At 38.1% G+C, this 21,299-nt stretch overlaps 1 protein-coding gene across 2 annotated transcripts in view; it reads right to left on the reverse strand.

The window, feature by feature from the left end:
* SLC15A2 (solute carrier family 15 member 2) overlaps window positions 1-7,795 on the reverse strand; it is a 31,468-nt gene extending 23,673 nt beyond the window's left edge. For both annotated transcript variants that reach the window (XM_064494694.1, XM_010981547.3), the window contains exons 1-3: window positions 7,325-7,795; window positions 5,408-5,495; window positions 4,693-4,834 (exon numbers count right to left, since the gene is read on the reverse strand). In XM_064494694.1, coding sequence (XP_064350764.1) covers window positions 4,693-4,834; window positions 5,408-5,495; window positions 7,325-7,462 — 368 coding nt within the window. In that variant the 5' untranslated portion in view covers window positions 7,463-7,795. The remainder of the gene's footprint in view (window positions 1-4,692; window positions 4,835-5,407; window positions 5,496-7,324) is intronic.
* Window positions 7,796-21,299: the final 13,504 nt, after the last annotated feature.

Here is a 21,299-nt window from a genome sequence, read left to right on the forward strand (position 1 = left end):
TCAGAAAGCGGATTTCTCATTCTAAATACTTAATCTTCCTAGGTTGGCTCTTCAGGATGAATAGATCTTACAGGGTTTATAATGGCAAGCAGGGGATAAGAAGATGAATGACTATTTCAGGGGTAGTTAATACCAGGGGAGGGGGCAGGCTTTCCCAGAAAGCCTTGTAGTATCTTCTGGAGAAAAGTTCTCTTTGTTGGAATTTAAAAAATGAGTAGAAAGAAAGAGAATAAAAAGGGACTAAAACAAGGCCAGTTATTATGAACCCGAAAACAAATGATTTATGCTAAATCATCACAGAGAAAAAATAAAAGAATTCTGAGCTGGAGGCATAGAGTCTGAATAAGGAGATCAGAGCGATACCAGCTTGTTGGACTAAATGAATGAGAGAAGTTGGACTAAATGAATGAGAGAAGTGTAGATGGCTTAGGAGGAAAACAGGCAACCTTCTAGGTGAAGGATTTGGGGAACTAGTCTAGAATATGAAGAATGTAAGAGAGGAAGCTAATGACAGGAAACTTTAACAGAAGGAAAGAGCAGTCAAAAGAGGCCTGAAAATTCTGCATTTGAAATGGAGTCATTGGGGTCATTATAATCCCAACCACAGGACACAGAACTGTTTTAGATAGACCAGACTTCCCATTTGCAAATAAGGAAAAGAGAAATCCAGAGAAGTCAAAGGATATTTCTAAAGTGACATTCTAATTAGTGTTAGAATTAGGTCTAGAACTTCTACTTTCTTACAGCCCAGTTTTCCTTCAGCTTTATCATGAACAAGTTTTTTTTTTTTAATGGAGGTACTGGAGATTGACTTGAACCCAGGACCTTGTGCATGCTAAGCATATGCCCTCATATGCCCTACCACTGAGCTATACCCTTCCCGCTATCATGAACAAATTAATGTGGAAAAAAGAAAGCGAAGAGGAAAAAGTTTTCAGTTTTATTTCACAATAAGAATGTCAAAATCCAGAGCCATTTTTAATTAGAGCTTAGGAACTGAGAGGACTATGTGCAGTGATGGCAAAGGAAGAGGCCTAGCATAAAGAGGGTCAACTCTGACCAGATAAAAAAGATATGAGAGGGAAAGGTCATGGGACAGAGCCCCATGGAGAAAGAGAAAGGGAAAGTGTAGCAAGGACATCCAAAAGTACATTTGGCAGCAAACATATTGAAGAGAGTGGTTTTAAGGGCTTGCCAAGATCAAGCGTCCAGACTGATAGAGATGGGTCACAGGGTATAAAAACCAATACTAGGGACTATGACTAAAAATGTTTTTCTCTCTTAAAAGTAACTTAGCATCAAAAATAGCAACCTAGCATATAATTAACCCTCTTAGTAGATTTTTAAAGAAATCATGAAAAGCCAGTATCCATGCTTAATAAATTTTGTTTTCTATTGTCTATCTATTGGCTACTCTTTCCTACATGTAGCCCAGGAGGAAGATTCACTTCTCTCCTGATACAGGGAGTTCCTTACATAAGAGTCAGGGGTCCTAGGTGCCCATTTTCTCTGAACAAAACTATGGTTCTGGGACAACAAAGAGAGGAAGAACTTTTAATAGAAGTTGTTTACTAAATTGAGAAAATTGACCCTTGAAGGTGTGAACAATCTTTCTAATGTTATAGGATGTTTTTCATCCTGAAAATAACATCTGAAGAAAAGTAAACACATAGATGCAGACTCATGCAGGGGAGCACAGAAAAGGTGAGGAAAAACTTTTAGTTTGAAACATTTAATCTACACCCTTTTTCCTTTAGCTAATGAAGAAAAGAAGACTATAGGTTCAAATCAAAAAAGAGAGTGAAGACAAAACCTGCTGTTTTCCTGATTTTCCGGCCTAAGAAAGCAGGGTAAAGTATGATGGCAGGGTAGTTGTAAACACTTATTTTCTTATGTTGCTGTCATCACTGTCTTTGTACATGTGAACTTGTACATACACACATAAGCTATTCCTGTTTTCTCAAACCCACATCCTTTCTGAAAGAGATACCAATTCATCCCCAAAAGAGTTCTATTATTTAAAAAGCAACCATAATACTCACTACAAAATAAAAGTCATCTTCATGCCTGCCCACACCTACCCTCAGACGTGTGCTTACATTTGAGTATCTGAGAGTGATAAATTTATTAACTGAAACACTTATTGTGGGCCTGCTATGTACCAGGCACTGTTCTAGGTGCTTTGGATAAAAATATAAAGGAGATTTTGTCTTCTAAGTGTTTGGAAGAAGACAGTAGATTCATATACAGGTAGTTATTAATAAGACAGAATTGTTAAATGTTACATTTACCAAGCAAAGAGTAAAAACAAGGGTGAAAAAACAAGGAGTTCAGAGAATATTAGATTACTTCCAGCTAGTGGTGAAAGGTGAGGGGCAGAGAATACCCCATAGCATAAGTAACATTTGAATTGAGCCTTAAAGAGTTTGCACTTGGAGGGCTGGCAAGGAAGGAGATTCCATGAAGTAGAAACTGCAAATGGACATACAAAAAATGGCCTGGCTATCATTAGGGAAATATTAGCATTCCATTTTTCTCTAGTGAACATTCTTGAAAGGGAGTAAGTTTGACAATAAGAGCAGAAAGGTAAGTTGGGATGAGATTAATTAGACAATGGGTTAGTCAGCAGAAATTTTTGAGCAGAGTAGTAATGTGAACAGGGATTTCTTTTAGGTAGATTAATTTGGGTGTAGGGCATAGCCCCAGTTGTGAAAAAAGGATATAGAAAGCAATGAAAACATTTTAGGTGTCCATTTCAATAGCCCAGTTTAGTGGCTAATGAAAAACAAAGCTAGAGTAGTGGCAATTAATGGCAGTGGGATTCAGTGTTGAAGACGGATAAATGTGTCAGATATTATAGAAAAAGTAAGGTAGAACTTGAGAACTGATTGGATGTAGGAGTATAGGGAAGCCAGGAGAGAGGATAAGGTGTAATTGCTAGTGTGCAGTTTTAATGCATACCAGGGCTAGGATTACAGATTTCAAGGAGCTATCAGCATAGAGCTAAAATTGACACCTCAGGGCCTGCTGAGGGAGAATCTGGAGAAAGGGAAGAGGGTCAAAGGTAAACACCAGGGAAATGCCTACATTCAGGAAAGAATGAAGTAAGCCAAAGGCAAAAGGAAAGCCAAATAAGAAAGAATCCAAAAAAAAAATAAGCAGAAAAGAACCAGAAAATACAGTGCTAGAGAAGCCCAGGAAGTTTCAAGAATACAGGCGTGATAAACAGACGGAAATTTTAAAACAAGTTCAGAGTGAATAAGAATATAGAAAAGACCTCTGGAACTTGATAACAAAGAGATCATTATCAGTGATTTTAGAGAAAGGAATTTCAACAGGATAAAAAGATAACATATAATACATTTTTGTACTTACCACAATCTGCTCTGTATTAAAGCTAGTTGAACATGAGCAATGTGAAGCAGGTATTATGTCTCACTCATCACTTTATCCCTCATGGTTCTTTGGACAAATAGAATTTACTCAATAAACTTTTACTGAATTTAATTGGACTCTATTGCATTGCATTATATTACTCTGCCCTAAGGGGTGATACTGAAGAGTGAGAAAGGATGGTAACAAACATAAATAAACCTTTGTAGGATCTGGAGGTAATGGTCACAAAGGAAGGTTAACAATAGTTTTGTTTGTTTAAAGTTACCAAGAGATTTTCACATGCTTTAGATACAGGAAAAGACTGTCTCTGAGGAAGAATTTAAAGGCAAGAGAGGAAAGTACTAAGGTTACAAAGACCCTAAGGAGAGTGATCTAGGTGATGGTGATACATATGTAAAAATTCATCCAGCTGTACATTTAAGACTTCTGAATTTGTGTACTTTACCTTCTCTTGGCGATTTTACAGTGTGAATTAGCTTTTTAAAGTCTATAAGAATTCATCCAGTAAAGAAACCTTTTTAGCTTTATTCAGCCCTGCATTTCTCAAACTTATTTGACCATGAGAGCTTTATGCTCCAACATAATATTCATTCGATCCTATACAACCAATTTTCAACACTTTGAGAAATGCTAATTTAGACAATTCCATAAATGACAAGTCCGTAGAAAATAAGTGAGCGATGGGTATCCAAGATCCTTCTCCAGCCTATGAGGAGGATGTTGTAGGGAACAACTATAACATTATCCCATAGACGTCTCTTGGTGCTATTTTCAGAGACATAAAAGATACTGAACTGAATAGACCATTAGTCTAATTCATGAAAATACTTACTATAGTCTTAAGAAACTACAGAAGGAGGTTAGAGAAGAGAAACAGAGATGGCAAGAGAGCTGAAAAGAGAGACACCTAAGAAGATACTAAAAGAGTTAGGATGGCTCAATCTGGAGAAGAGATGGATAGTATACCAAATAACTACACTGAATTATAAATTTTCTTGTGGGTAGTAGCAATCGCTATCACACCTGAGATCAGAACAAGAATTGGTCTTAAACTACCGAATGGAGGATTAAAATTAGATAAAAGAAAAATAAAACCCTCCCAAATGAACAGGATGTAAAAATACTAGAAAAACTGATAATGAAGAGACAAAACCTTTCTGTGTTGTCTGAGAGAGATTCTTATTTGTCATGGATGACATAAGTATGTTCTTCTTTGGAAGCAAGAGGCTAGAAGTGATAGTCTCTGCACAATTAATCTGTGAAGCTTCTTGGGTTGAGACCTCCCATCGTTCTTACTTGAATTTCCCCAGCCATGAGTCAGCAATGGCTGCTCCCAGGATGGGAGTGAAATAACAGAGGCTGCTGAAGGCATGGTATACAGATGTGGAAGTGTTTTCACTCCAATGCAGGAAATACAGGAAATACAGGGTCAGCACAGCTGAAGCAAAAAAAAAAAAAAAAAAAAAGGAGACAAAACAAGATAGATGCATTAAAATGACTTATGGGAGAACATTTGATCTGGTCTTTGAAGGTGATCTTGACCTTCAATACTCCTATCAGTGAAGCGACTTTGGATTTGGGGAAAGTGAATGGGGCTATGCATAGTGTATAAATGCAATATTCCTCCCTTTAGTGTATGTGTACAGAGCATCATTTAGCCCAATCCCAAAGAACATGGGGTTTCAATATCCCTTCCTTCTCCTTCTCAGCAGCAATATAGTTCATAGACCTGAAGAATAGAAATGAAGAATGGAATGCCGATAATGCGAGTTTTTCCACTTACGTTCTCATAGGCTGTGTTCTGGTTTCCATTAGGCCTTTCTGTCCTTGGCCTGTGTAAGTTAGTAGGTAAAATCCTATGAGGCATTTATTGGAGGTTTTGGTGAAAGAAAAGGACCAATTGGGTGAAGGCAGAAAGAGTGGATAAGGGAAATAAGTGCATATAAGACCAGGTTGTTACAAACATGGGATGAGAGTGAAGAGCAGGACTCTGGGACACAAAATTACCTACCTTTCATGCCATAATAGGAAAATCGCTCACAGAATTCATTCACCACAATGAAGGCAATACTCAGTGGATAGTTGGAGCCGCAGATTTTCTATGAAACAAAAAGGCAATGGTTCAGCTGTGAGATATATTTCCCTATTTAAACCATTGGATTGCTCCACTGAAAAATTATTTAAGTCACCATGATAGGTAATGTGAATCAATGGTCCCTACTCTTCATGAAACAGACAGTATCATACTAAAAGTGCTTGCATTCTTGATTTAGGAGTAAGAGAAACTATTCTGAATATTACTTTATTCCTCGTTCATTTAACATGGAATTGCTCAGGCATTCCTTGATTCTGGACCCAGGACCTATTCATTGTCCCACAAGTCCTAAATGAAAAGCTTAGGGTCCTGGGCAGGAGAATAATCATTCTTATTTCTAGGAACAGAATGAGAAGTTGACTCCTGGACATGAATTCATGTCCAAGCAGCTATACTCAGATGTCAGTATCCTGTTTAGCTCCACTGTGCAGATTAACCTCTGTCCCCACCTACCCTTTTCACCATGCTGGGGGGAATCCTGGCAATATGAAGGTTTACCATTTAGAGGCTATTGGAGCTGGGCACAGAGCTCAATACAGATTCCTAAATGTAAGCTGACAGATCACTCTGAACTTGGGGAGAGAGTTCTTACATCTTGTTAAATTAAATGTCCATTTTTTCTACGAAAGAGAGATTCTATAACATTTTCTTGCTAATCCTATTGGGCAATAAAAGGACTAAACTATTTCATGCACTGTATCAGTCAGAGTATAAGGAATATCATGTTTTATTTCAAATCCCTACCCCTTATGACAGCCCAACTAACATGTCAGGGAGATGGAGATATCCATATTTGGTTCAATAAAATTTTATCATGAGATTTTTATTGCCTCTTCTTATTCATAACATGTATAGACATCTTTGTGAGCAACTTTAAATTCTGTGGGACCAGATGATATAGAACTAAGTAAATAATGTACTCATTCTTTTATCCAATGGATATACATAAACATCCCTCCTAAATATTAATACACATTAATGTATGGTTGAAAACTTGCTTGAAAGATACAATGAATTAGGCTTCTTACCTTCCCAGCTCTCAGCTTGAGAATTATGCAACCTGGAATTTAGTTGACATACTTTGACTAGCTATGTAACACCGTCACTGGCTGTGTTAACATACTGAACCTGGCCATGTCAACATACTGACCCTGGCCATGTCACTATACCTGTCTTTATACTTCAGTTCTATTATTTCAAAGAAACAACCACCTCTAGAATACTACCACCTCTTTGCGGAAAGTAAGAACTCAGTAAATATTGGCTAGTTTTACTATATCCTCTCCACTTACAGGATTTTGATATGAGGATATGAGACAATGAATTTGATAGTGCTTTAACAAGTGTATAAAGTAAAATATTATTATTACTTCTTCATTTCTCTGTCCTTTGTCCCACTGTAAACTGGAACATACAGTAATAGAGACTAGATCTATTCTAAAACTTCTCTTGGTGTCCAGCATAGACTCTGCGCACCGGCGGAAGTTTTTAAGTTGGTAAAGAAAGAACAGTCACACACAGTTCTCCAGAAAGGAGTGCCTGCCAAGTTTCCCTGGACATTCAAGTAGCTTTTATTTCCACCCCAGAGAAACTCAGAATTTACAATGAAATACAGCAGAATCCTGGATACCAACTGAAGAACTCTGACGACCTCTTCCTGCTGCTTCCTCTCCTAAACAAAGGTTTAGGTTTAGTTTACAGGTTAATTCTAACTCCAAGCGAGAATAGCTTCTAATACTCTAATACAGCTCAGCCTGAGCTCCAGAGGCCAAGGAAGAGACCAAAAGAGCAAGTCTGTTCCTGTCAGAGGCAGAACTGAATCTGGGAACTCACCGGAGATGGCTTCTTTGGAAAGCTGGGGGGTCGAGGTTGTACCTCTTCAGTGGAGACAGGTGAAAAAAGAGTTTCCTTGGACTCATTTTTCTGGAAGGGATTCATGGCTAGCTCCTTACTCTCTCTCTCTTCAAGCATTTGGCTTCGGTAGGCAGTTGGGACAGCTGCCAGCCTACAGTGAAAAGGGGGACTTGGGAGGGGAAGAGGGGGTGGCTTCAGCAACTAGGTTTAACCCTGTGGGTGTCAGGCTTCAGCAGCTGCCTGGCCCAGAGAAAAGCAAACAGCTACAGAAAAACAAAGGGTTGGGCCTCAGAGAGTGGGTCAAAAGAATGATTATGTAAAAGGTAGAGCATGGGGAAGTGAGAACACATCATGAGATAAAGCTGGGGAATTGCAAGTGAATGAAAATTAGTTAAGACTACAATGCCTGGAGCACAGCCTAGAGCACAGATTTAAAAATAAATTTCAAAGTAACAATAGCTGCCATTTATTGCACACCCTATTATAGGCAAGGTTAATACATATATATCTATATGTTCTAATTCTTACTACTATTCCCATTTTACAGAAACTAATGTCCCAAGAAGTTACATAATCTGTCCAAAGTCATGTGGCTATTAAGTGGCAGATCTGGAATTTTTACTGTGCCTTGACAGAGAGATTAGTATCAGTAATGCCTGTGGTCATTACTCAGGAATGAAGACTATGGGAATGGAAACACAGGAATATGGGGAAACTGAGATGCACTGAAGAGGAAAAGTCATCTTCAAATTGAATTTGCAGAGACAGCAACAAATTTTGGTTTTCAACATAACTCAGTTCAACTAGATATTTTATAATGTACCTATATCTATATCTCTATATATCTTATATCAATTAAAGAGGCAGAGCTCAAAGAAATGAAAGTAAACAGTTGGTGATGTACATTTGTGAATCATTCTTCTCCTTTGCTAAATTCATTCCCTGTGTTTTCATTTTCTCACTTCAAGATGAATCCATCATTTCATTAGCAAGTAAAATTTAACTTGTGTAAAAATTATAAACCAGTTATTTTCTAGGTACTAATATAAACATCATTTTCCTTAATTTTCAGTGAATGAACTCCCAAATGGCTCCAGAATATAATATTTAGTTCTTATCAGAGGAGGAACAAGAACAAACATGGCAGTGACAGATGCATTTTATACAGTATTATTTTTGCTAAGTCAAAGAGGTAAAAGAAGAGTAAGTGGCTTGTCTAGCTGTCAGTCAAAAGAAAAAGGAAAATAATGGCTAGAGAGTGATAAGAAAAATGAGAACTAAACCAACAAGGAAGCCAGAAACAGGAGAATGAATTATTTTATTTAAGAACACAAGAGAGAGAGAGAGAAACTGTGACTATCTCTCATACTATTTTAACATTACCTGTTTGAGCAATTTATTGACAAAAAGACAGTGATAAACTCTACCCTTTTCTCCCTAAACTCTATCTCAGACTTTGACCATGTTTTCTCAGCTTCTATTACACTCCTCGTCCCGCTTCTATCCCACCAACCTTTACCCAAAGAAGAGTCCTGCTTCATTTCTGACTGAGACATTAATGATTAAGCTGTAGTTATTCTTTCAGAAAGCACTGCCCTTTCTGACATAGTTTGGTCAAAAACAAATGAACAGTCAGAAGTTACTAGTCAAGTTAACCACTAGAGGCACAGATGCCTTTAAAATCTAATTATATCAGTGGCTCCCCCTGCTCTGGCCTCGTACCTCTAGAATTTGATCTGGCAGAGCAGATGGAATAGCACATGTATGCAAGGCACCAATTCATTTGCACTCATAGGTGCCCTGAATACCAAACTTTAGATAGTTGACACTAGTTCTCTGATACTCCTTTGTTTAGATAAAATTCTTCTTGGGTTATGGCAATACAATGCTAACATTCATAGAATCAAATAATGTCAGAGAGGGAAGGAATCTTAATCTTGTCCTATGGAAACTAAGCTTCCCTGATGATAGAAATCATTTAGGGATATATATATGTATATTTATATTTATATAAATTTACAGAGCAAATCACACACACACACACACACACACACAAACTTATAGGCCTTTCCTTTGAAAAATCTTATTCAATAGATCTAAATAGGGATCTAAGAATTTGTATTTTTAATAAGCATCTCCAGTAATTCTTACAACATGGGTTTGGTGAACACTGGTTTGAAATCCCTCTGCTAGTCTAGTCTGAAGAATATTGCATAAGAGTTCAGAGGGACCAAGAAAGGACTAGAACCCCAGGCTCCAAGACCTATTCTAGAGCCGTCCTATCTTATCAAGGTGGCTCTTACACACCATTAGTTTTGCCAAGTTGAATCAGATAGCGGATAAAAGGCAAAAGGCCAAAGAGAAAAGCAAGTCTTGAAGAGAGTATAAACTCTTCAGAGACAAAAAATATAAGAAAAGTAGAAGAACCTAAAGTATCAGTGAGAAAAGTAAAAAATATTTGTGACGTCAATGATTATGATAGTCTACAGTTGTGTACAAAAAGGAGACTGCGGCTCTAAAATGATAGTGTTGGCTGAAATAAAATGCACAACCTAAAAGTTGAGAGTTATGTTTTATTCTGTGGATATTTCTGAGGACTCAGCCCAGAATGACAGCCTCTCAGATCGCTCTGAGGGACTACTCCAAAGAAGTAGGGAGGAGCCAGGATATAAAGGAGTTTTACAACAGAGACCAGGTAGTCAGAACATTAAAAGATTACTGTCAACAAAAGAAAACCAGACATCTCAAGGTAAAGAATTTAGTGCTTTTCTGTGTATGGGAAGGAGCAAATGTCTGGGCTCACTGAAATCATTCCTTTGACAAGCACCTAGCTATCTAAAGCCAGTATCCTGTCCTCTTACATTCTGAGTCCCCTCAGAGGACCACTGTGGAGGGCTGCAGAGGCTGGGCTGCCTGCTTGTCTGCACCCTGAGCTGACTGTGGGGGGTGGTGGCAGCTTGATGACATGGTGGAGTCAGCATTTTGTTTACTGATGTTGCTTGCAGTATTTTTTCATTCACGGTTCTCCTCCTTGGTCCTAAATTCGACCAGTATTTTGGGAGACATTTCATGACCAATTTTGTCCCATGGCACTAGGAAGTCTCATTCCTAGATTAAGTGAAGATTCTGTTGACATGCCACTCAAAGTGCCAAATTTTGGGATCAGTCCTGTTGATAACCAAAAATTCTCTGGATCATCTGTCTTACTAGTTTATTATGATCCAGTAAATGTTTTCCCCTCACTGTTCCTTCCCATACCTAGAATCACACATCACAATTATTCTATGCAGGGTTATAAATGTGATCTATTTGCTCAAGGTGTTTAGCCATTGTTAATCTTGCTGGAGGTCTAGTTACACATTGGGAAATCTGAGAGAAAACAATCTTATAAAATAGACAGGATGTAAGTAATACAGCTAGTAACGTTAATAAAGTCACATGTAGGGATTTAAGCCATGAGCTTCCAGAACCAAATCAGCTTCCCAAAAGATCACCAAGGCTAGGAAGTGGGTCATCTTAGGAGCAATCTGATTTTGCATGTGGGTCATTAAATGTGTTATGTTGGAGGACTCATCTGGTATAAAAACACAGCATTCAGTTTGAATTATGGCACAGGTGCCTCCTTGAGATGCTGTAAGGATGTCAAGGGCCATAAGATTTTGTAACACAGCTTTCCTCATCATAGAGATCTCAGAATTCAGTAAGCTAACAGCCTGACTGCTGTCATTTAAGGCCTTTTGGGTGAATTCTGTTAAGGCTCCAATATGAGAAATCACATCTTCCAGTCTTACTGAAGGCACAAAAATAGCTGCTAAATGATCATACCAGTGAAATACAGATCTCTTGATCCACTGGGCTTGCCTTGATGGTTAAGTTTGATGGGGTTGTATCTAAATTATCAAGTAAGTGGCCTCTAGCCCAAGGGAATCCTAAAGTACATCTTCCTATCCACCCTGGTGGAAGCCAGGGCCAAAGTTGGACTCACAAAGCCATTGAGTTCCATTAGGTGTGACCCAGTGTATTTCTGGTCACCTGACCTAATCTGTCCCATACCAGTCATTACCTTTAAAGGAAATGACATACTGGCATTTTTCATAAGGCACCCAGGCTAGTTTTCTACTGTTGATAGGCTGATTATCTTTAGTATGATTTAACTCTACCCAACAGAGTGGGGCTTTTAAACTTAGGTGACCATGGCCTGGTGTTAGCCAAATAAATTCATCCCATAACTAAGGGAAGGTCCCTTCTAATAGATAAGAGGTTAAATTTGGGGGTTGAAATTTAGCTTATTTTTCTGACTAAGCTTGAGTAAGGGAAAACTCATAATTATGGCCAGGGTCAGAATAAGTATGAAGCATGTTTGACTGGCCAAGTAAGGGGATCTCATCTAGTTCTATCAGCAGTGGCCCTGATAGAACTGTAATTTCATTCTTCTAATATAAATTTTCTAAGGGCCATCCAATCAGAGCCTTGGAGAGGAGAAACCCACCAAGGTAACCCAGAAGTACTGGATACTGGTAATTGACTACAAGCCCAGCAATTAGATTGATTTCTAAAAATTGCATAGGATCATGACCATGATAGAAAAACATTTTATTTGTGTGCAAAGGTACAAGAAATTAAGAAGAAAAGTTTATAGATAACCATACGGGTCAGGTCTGGCATCTTGGGATAGCTGTCTACTTCTGATGTCTTCTTCTCATCCAGGCATTGATGTTTCTTTTCTATTAGAGAGTCACTTTAAGATGAGTTTGAGGTCAGCAGTTCTCTATACAGATCAGTTTGGTGCAGGGGCTCTTTTCAGGTGGGAAATACAAATCCAAGAGTCAACTCCCTTTAGTTTTGCTGCTATGAGCTAGTTAAGAGAACCTGATAAGGGCCCCTCCATTTAGGTTGGAGGCAGTCCTTTAAATGATGTCTTTTCCAGTATACATAATCTCCTGGCTGCAAGTCATGAGGTATCTGATCTTCATTTGAGGTAGATTAGCTTCAGAAACAAACTTAGAATTTCTAGCTAATAGACATTTGCAATAATGTCATATATCCCCCTTTAATAATATAGGTTTATATAATCCTTCATCTAATCTCCCCATGATAATCTCAAAGGGAGACAAATGATGTTTTCCAAAAGGGGTGGATCTGAGGTCGAGGAGAACCAACAGAAGGGCCTTAGGCCAATGTGAGGAATAAGCATCCATAATTTTATCCAATTGGGTTTGAATTTTTCCGTTTGTCCTTTCTATTAACCCAGAAGGCTGGGGATGATAAGCACGATGGAAATGTTGCATATTGGCCAAAGCTTGCAAATTTCTTTAAAAATTTGTCCAGTAAAATCAGTTCCTCTATCACTATGTAGTTCTGAACGGACTTCCCAAATAGGAATCACTCTTTCTAAAATCAGTTTTCCTACTGATTGTGCCATGGCTCTTCTGCATGGGAATGCCTCAACGCAGTGTGAAAACATACAAATCATAACAAGAACATACTGATGACCCTGGGAGGGAGGCATTTGTACAAAATCAATCTGCCGCATTTCAAAAGGAAATGGAAAATTGGTAATGGAAAATTTCCTTGAGAACTATGTAATGGCTTCCCTGGGTTATATTTTGGACAAGTATTGCATCTCGAATAGACCTTCCGAGCTATAGTGAGAGAAGGTTTCCAAAAATATTTGTTACCCCAAAACACCATCATATCTGGGTTCCAATGGGTTAATTCATGAACATATTGTAAAATATGGTGAGTATTGAGCTCCAAATGGAAGGATAGGCTCCCCATTTGGGCCTATCCATAGCTATTTGTTGGAATTGAATTTTCCTCCCTTCTGCATCCAGATGTCCTTTTCTTAGTTGGGTGCCATACTCTGAAATTTTAACAACATATCAGTAAGGTTACTGGGAAGCTGAAAGGGAAAGATAATGGTTAGTTGGTCATTGTTGCTTTGTAAAGCTGTTGTCCTTTTGCTTCTGCAGTGTCAGCCTTTAAGTAACCCAGCATCTTAATAATAGCAGGTGCAGTTGGCAGCAGAATTGCATCTAATAACTCTGCCACTTGTTCCCCTTTTTTGTTGGGCTGTCCTGAGGATGCTAAAAATCTCCTTTGTTTCCAAAGCCTAACAAAGAAAGTCATGTTCAACTCCAAAAGCACAGCGGTTGTTTGTGTAAATACTAGCAGATTTTCCTTTTGCCAACTTTTTAATATATATTTTTATAGTATAGTCAGTTTGACAGTCTCTTGTCAGAGCTATTAATTCAGCCTGTTGGGCAGAAGAGACATTAGGCAAGGGAGCATTTTCAAGGATGGACACTAGAGAAACAATGGCATAGCCAGCCTGGTACTTTCCATGAGGTCCTCGCAGATATGAACCAGCAATAAATAATATAAAATCAGGATTATCTATTGGGCTTTCTCGAAGATCAATCCTGGGAGATAAAAAAGATTGTCAGTTACAACAGTACAATCATGCTTTTCATTATTGACGTCTGATTCTTCTGGGAGCAAGGTGGCTAGATTAAGTTTGTTACACCTGTGGAGAGTTACGTTTGGTGAGAGCAAGACAATCTCATGGGAAGTTAAATGGCTTGTTGAATAATGTTGTGTGTGATGAGAGTTTAGAAAGGCTTCCACAGAAAGGGGAACTTAGGGAAGGCTTCCACAAAATGGGGAACAAAGACTGAGAGGGTGGCCCATGACTATCTTCTGTGGTCTGACACAGCATAGCTGTTGCTGTGACAGCTTGGAGACGAGGGTGGAGGCCTTTGGCTACTGAGGCTTGTTGCTGGCTGTCATATCCTATTGGTTGGTAGTAACCACCGGGTTGTTGGGTTAATACTCCTAATGCAGCATCTTTGTTTTCATGTACAAAGAGAAAAAACAGGTAAATCCTAATTTGGTTGCCCCAAAGCCAAGGCCTTTGCCAGGAGGTCCTTTGGGGTCTCCATGGCTTTAGAATGTTCTGTTTTCCAGCAAAGAGGTTCAGTTTGGCCTTGTTTAAGTAAACTATATAGTGGTTGAGTCACTAAAGAAAAATTTGGAATCCAATTCTTGCAGTGACCTGCAAGACCTAGAAATCCCCTTAGTTGTCTTTTTGTTTTAAGGTCAGGGAAAGCTAAAATGCCCTTTACTCTGTCTAGGTAAATTAAAAGCCCCTCCTGACATCACATGTCCTAAATATTTTACATTAGCTTTACAAAGTTGTAATTTTTCTTTGGACACTTTATAACCCTTAGAAGCTAACTTCTGAAGCAAGTACAGGGTGTCTTGTTGGCTATTTATCAAAGAATCTCAACATAACAGCAAATAATCTATATATTGTATCAAAACTGATTTATGAGGAAAAACTAGATAATCTAAGTCTGCTTTTAATATCTGAGAAAAATAAGTGGGGCTTTCAGTGTAGCCCTGTGGGTGGCATCACAGTCCACATATATTGTCATTCATTACAAGTGAAGGCAAAAAGATACTGGTCATCAGGATGTACAGGTACACTAAAAATACACAGAAGAGATCAAAGAAAAGAGATCACTTTTTTAGGGATATAGGACAGTAAGGTATGGGGATTAGATACTACAGAATGACGAGGAATAATAATAGCAGGAATAATAATAGACCTCAGATCTTGTACAAATCTCCAACCTTTGCCATTAGATTTTTTAACTGGCAGGATGGGAGTGTTACAAGGGCTGGTGCAAGGGACAATAAGCCCTTTCTTAATGTAAGCTGATATTAAGGAGTTTATTCCCTCTATAGTCTCTTGTCTCAATGAGTACTGATGAATATTCAGCGGGGGCATATTTTGATCTATGGTAATTTTAATCGGTGATGCAGAATGTATTCTCCCTATGTCAGTAGGATCAAATGCTCATAATTCTTCAGGTACTAAGCCTAACAATTTATCTTGTTCTACATCACCTTCATCATGGGTCACAGATACTGTATGATGAAGAAAATCTGATTGCTCTTTTAGGTCTAAAAACATTCTCCCTTAGGAGTAAAAGAGATGTGGACTTCATAAGTTTCTAATAAATCTCTGCCTACTAGGTGAATAGGGACACTTTCTACTAGAAAAAGTTCTCCTAAGTAAAATTCTAAAGATAATGACTTAAAAGTCTTAATATTGCATTAGAGACCCCCACCATTTGCATTGAAGTATTACTCTGAGGGAGGGAGCCTTTGATTTTGGTAGGGTTTAAAACTGAAAACGTGGCCCCTGTATCTATTAGAGCCTTAACTGTTTCTCCCTGTATTTTCATTTCTACTTCTCCCAGAGTGTTAGAGAAGATGAAAGATCCCCAGTGTTCCCTTGGGGCAGCCCTAATTTTGTTCAACTCAATATTCTGGTCTGAAATCTAGCCTGTCCTCAAAATCTTTTTTCATTTTTCTGCAGTCGTTTTTTTGGTAGCTTTTTTTTTTACAGTAAAAGCAAATGCTAGTTTCTTCTGTCAGTCATGGGGATGGGGGTTTGTTAATCATCGACTGAACTTGCTACTTAATTGGCACAATTGGAAGTTCATAATTTTTATAGATGTATTCTGTTGGGCCAACTAACGTCCTTCAAAGTCCAATGACCCCCATTTCTGGGCTCTCAGATAAAGTACATTCTTAACTGGGCATGTTTCCCCTAACGAACTAATAGCCTCAGGTAATGCCTACCTTATCAGAGTCAAATCCCACTGCCCTTCAGGGACCTAAACCTCTTACTTCACCTACGGCCAATCAGAGGCTTGGGCACAAATTGATCAGGCACCTTCTGACCCTACCTTATAAAAGACCCCAATAACCGACCCTTGGTGCTCATGCAGGCACCCCTCGCCTGTGTGGCCCGCTGTTGCCTACAGCAGCATAACTACTGAAGCTTTCCCTTGGTCTTTACCCCGACACTCACACAGACACCTCTTGTCTGTGTGGCCCACTGTGGTCTATGAGAGTGTACCCTGATAAACTCCTTTCTATTCTTATACTTAACCTCTGGTAAATTGTTTTTACTAAACTATATGTCACCATGCCACCAACTGGCCCTGTTGCGGCCCACAACATTTGGTGCACACATTTGGTGACCACACTGGCTCCCTGAATGGGCTGCCATGTTGTGTCACACAACATATTCCTTTCCTTCCTCCTAATGGTTTTGGAAATTTGGTTGGCCAGTGTGACAAGGGCATTTGTATGTAATGCAGACCAACCTAAATTGTGTCTTTTAATTAGAGTAGCCAATTCTTCACCTATGCCTTCTAAAAAGGAAGGGTTAAGTAAAGGGTTGTTTTGGTGGTTAGAGAATGATTCAGGTGTCATACCTGAATATTGTTTATAAGTTTTCTCAAAACTCTTATAGTCATCCGGAATTGATTCATCTAGCCTTTGTTTGCATTGTTGAATCTTTGACCAATATATGGCTTTTGGTAAAAGCTCTGGGATAAGTCTAAGTAATTTATGAGCTAATTCCTTGCATTCAGCTCAAGCTTGTGGGCTATGTAAATAAAAATCTGTTAAGGGATCTTTCCACCCTGCTTTCTCTACCCATTCCTTTGTTTTACTTTTAGAAACTAATAGCTATATTAATTTATATATATCTGAAAACTCAGGCTCATAGGTTTGGATGGTTAGCTCAAATTCCTTAGCAAATCCTAGCGGATCTTGGCTAGGTTCGGAAAATTCCTTAGCTAAATCTCTAAATTCTGCTTGGGTCCAGGGTGTATACGTAAGCACTGAGGATGATTATCCTCTTCCCGTAATGGGTTTCTCCCTAAAGGGAGCTATGATTACCTCTGATTTTATGTCTTCCTTTTCTGGGGAAGGGGGAGGGGCAGTAGGCAGGGTTGATGGAAGAGAGAGTGGAATAGCCTCTGGATTGGGCAATTCAGATAAAAGAGATTATACAGGAGGAGCAGAGGGAGAGACAGGGTTAATGGTAGTGACTTCTTAAAATTCCAATGTTGTTTCAAGCAACCTTTTGCTGGTTTCCTGCAAAGAAGTCACTTTATCATTTCCCCTTTTAGAAGCTTCTAAATATCAATGAAAATAAGCATTCTATTCAGTCTTTCATTTTATAGCTGGCTTTTTCTAGCTACATATGCAAAAATATTAGTTTTGGAATATCAAAAGAGCCCCAATTTGAATGTAGCCATTATGGAAAACAGTATGGAGATTCCTCAAAAAACTAAAAATAGACTTATCATATCATCCAGCAATCCCACTCCTGGGCATATATCTGGAGGGAACTCTAATGTGAAAAGGTAAATGTACCCCAATGTTCACAGCAGTACTGTGTACAATAACCAAGACATGGAAACAACCTAAATGTCCACTGACAGATGACTGGATAAAGAAGTAGTGGTATAAAAAATGTTAAAAAAAAAAAAAAAAAGAAGTTGTGGTATATTTATACAATGGAATACTACTCAGCCATAAAGAAATAAAATAATGCCATTGGCAGCAACATGGATGGATCTGGAGAATGTCATTCTAAGTGAAGTAAGTCAGATAGAGAAAGAAAAATACCATAGGATATCACTCATATGTGGAATCAAAAAAAAAAAAAAAAAAAAGAAAGGAAAAAGAGGACACTGATAAACTCATCTACAAAAGAAACAGACTCGCAGACATAATAAACAATCTTATGGTTACTGGAGAAAGGGGGTGAGAAGGGATAAATTTTGGAGTTTGAGATTTGCTCATGTTAACCACTATACATAAAAATAGATTAAAAAATTTCTCCTGTATAACACAGGGAACTATGTTCAATATCTTACAATGATCTTTAATGAAAATGAATATATGTATGACAGGGATATTATGTTGCACACCAGAAATTGACACATTGTAACTGACTATACTTCAATTGAAAAAAATAAAAGCCCCAATTTGTCCATTTTAGGTTGAGACCTCCTTTAATATAATTTCCCCAATCAGGTAAGTATTTACAAGTATAATTCCCATATATATTGTATATGAACCTGGCTGGGGTGTTAGCTGGAGGCTGGCAATCTGTTGTTCCTTTTTCTTTGGTTTTGAGAACTTTATTACCCATTCTGAGGTTGGTTTGTTGAAATAAAATTGCTAGTGACGATGGTGTGATGGGCTCGTGTGCTGCTTGAAAGCTTAACTCCTCTAGGTTTTTACCCAGAGTTGTCTCAGCTCCCTCCTATGTCTCAGGTTCCCCCTTTGGTGGTATAAGACCACCATGGGTGCTCAGATCACTGAATGACCAATTATTATTCGAGTCCCTGGTAGAGCAAATTTTAATTAAAATGAGTGGGTTTCCCTACAGGGACAGTTGCATGGCATGAGGTCTTTGCCTCCATCACTCCTGCAAGTTTCTCAGTCACCTGAGAAAGCTGTTGCTGGCCAGAAGGAGGAGTCCCATCTTCAGAGGTGAAAGGCCCTCATAAGATTTCAGTTTTATTTCAACAAACTCTATTAAAGTAGCCAGTTCAAGGAAAAATGACAGGCCAGCCTTCCTTTATTTACTCAGTCCAACCCTACTCAGTGTTCTCTTAACTGAGCAAAGTCTTTTCAGTCTTTTAACTGAGGATAACCCACTCAATGTCTAAACTGAGCACAAATCTTCCTAGTGGCTTTCACTGAGGATAACCCAGGTATCCCTTATTGAAACTAAGTTTCAAGGATAACCTACTCCTCCAGAGAGGATTTTAACACCACCAAATAAAACTTAGGATCATCAACCAATAACGGGAGAATCTAGAATCAGGACTCACAGAGGAGGAGGATGGGTGCTAGAGGCCTCGGCTGGTACCAAGGTTCTGGATCCTTGTAGAGTTCAGGTGAAGGACAGAAGTCTGCTCTGGGTCCCTTCACAATGGTCACCAAAACTGCTGACTGAAATAAAACGCACAACCTAAAAATTGAGAGTTATGTTTTATTCTGTGGATATTTCTGAGGACTCAGCCCAGAATGACAGCCTCTCAGATCGCTCTGAGGAACTGCTCCAAAGAGGTAGGGGAGAAGCCAGGATATACAGGAGTTTTACAACAAAGACCAGGTAGTCAGAACATTAAAAGATTACTGTTAACTAATGAAAACCAGACATCTCAAGGTAAAGAATTTAGTGCTTTTCTGTGTATGGGAAGGAGCAAATGTCTGGGTTCACTGAAATCATTCCTTTGACAAGCACCTAGCTGTCTAGGGCCAGTATCCTGTCCTCTCACATTCTGAGTTCTCTCAGAGGGCACCACTGTGGAGGGCTGCAGATGCTGGGCTGCCTGCTTGTCTGCACCCTGAGCTCACTGTAGGGGGTGATGGCAGCTTGATGACTTGATGGTTTCAGCATTCTTTGTTTACTAATATGGCTTGCAGTATTTTCCATTCACAATAGATATTAATATAGTCAGAGAGGGGAGGCAAATATGAAATTAAAAGAGAACATGTGCTTAAGCAAGGTGTATGAATGTAAAATCACATAAAAATAAACTGTAACAAGTATCAGCAAAAACAAATAGAAAAGGGAATTTAAAAAATACCAGCTACAATAGCATAGAAGATACCTAGGAATAAATCTAATGAAAGATGTTTAAGAGATCAATACCAAACACTCTAAAACATTATTGAAAGAAATTAAAGATCTAAATAAATGGAGACATACCATGCTCATGATTTGAAAGGTTCATCTTGTAAAAATGTCAGCATTTCCCAAACCAATCTACAGTTGCAACACAAAATCCAACAGGGTTTGTGAGTGTAGAAAATGACAAGTTGATTTTAAAAATTCATATGGAGATGCAAAAAAACCAAGAATAGCAAAGGCAATCTTGAAGAACAATAATGGAGGATTTGCACTACTCAGTAGCAGATCTACTGAAAAGCTACAGTAATGATAATAGAGAGAAATTGACCCAAACATAGATACGGCAGTCAATGGAACAGAACAGAGCACAGAAAAAGACCCACACATACACTGAGGCATCATTTATGACAAAAGTGACACTGCAGTGCAGTGGGGGAAATGATGGTGTTTTCAATTTAAAAAACAGTATCTGGATACTCATATGGAAAAAAATGTTTTTACTCTCATCTTACACCATGCATAAAAACCAGTTCTATACAGATTACAGGTCTAACTGTTAAAGTTAAATAAAAATAAGGCTTTTAGAGGAAAATATAAAAGAACATCTGTATGACTGTGGAGTAAGCCAACATTTCTCAAATAAGACATAAACAATGGCAATCATAAAAGAAAAACAATTGATACATGACTATTAAAATTAATAATTTTGTCATTCATCAAAAGATACCATTAAGAGTAAAAAGATAACTCACAATGTGGGGGAAAATATGCATATTACATACGTCTGTCAAAGGGTTTGTGTCTAGACTATATAAATAACTTCAAAAATCAGTAACAAAAAGATCGATATTCAGATTTTTGAGTCTTTTGTAATTATAATACTGCAATAATAACCTTGCAAGTAAGTCAAATGTATCTGTAGAATATATTTCCAGAAGTGAGACTGCTTGACAAAAGTATGTTTCTATAATTTTTAGAACTGCCTATTCATTTCCTTTGTCCACTTTTCTATTGAGTCATTTGTCCCTTTCTTATAAGTTTGTAAGATCTACTTTTATATTAACGCTTTCACCCTCGACATTGCAAATATTTTTTCTATTGATTTCGTTTGTGGATTTTAAAAGGCACAAATCTTAAGTGTAAAACTCCATCATATTTTAAGTATGTGTAATTCACACAACCACCACTCAGGTAAGATATTTGTAGTAAATACTTATTTATAATAAATACATTATATATAATATTATATATTTATAATAAATAAAATAAACATATATATTTGTATTAATATAAATAAATATGTATCTCTAGCACCTCAGTGCTGGAAGCCCTTCAGAGTAATAACTGCTGCTTCCCTTCTGTCTCTCAGCCAAACTATCCTCCCTCGTGGTAACCAGTATTTTGACTTCTATCACCATAGGTTTGCTTTGTCTG

This window comes from Camelus dromedarius, chromosome 2 (genome assembly GCF_036321535.1).
Source record: "Camelus dromedarius isolate mCamDro1 chromosome 2, mCamDro1.pat, whole genome shotgun sequence".
NCBI lineage: Eukaryota > Metazoa > Chordata > Mammalia > Artiodactyla > Camelidae > Camelus > Camelus dromedarius.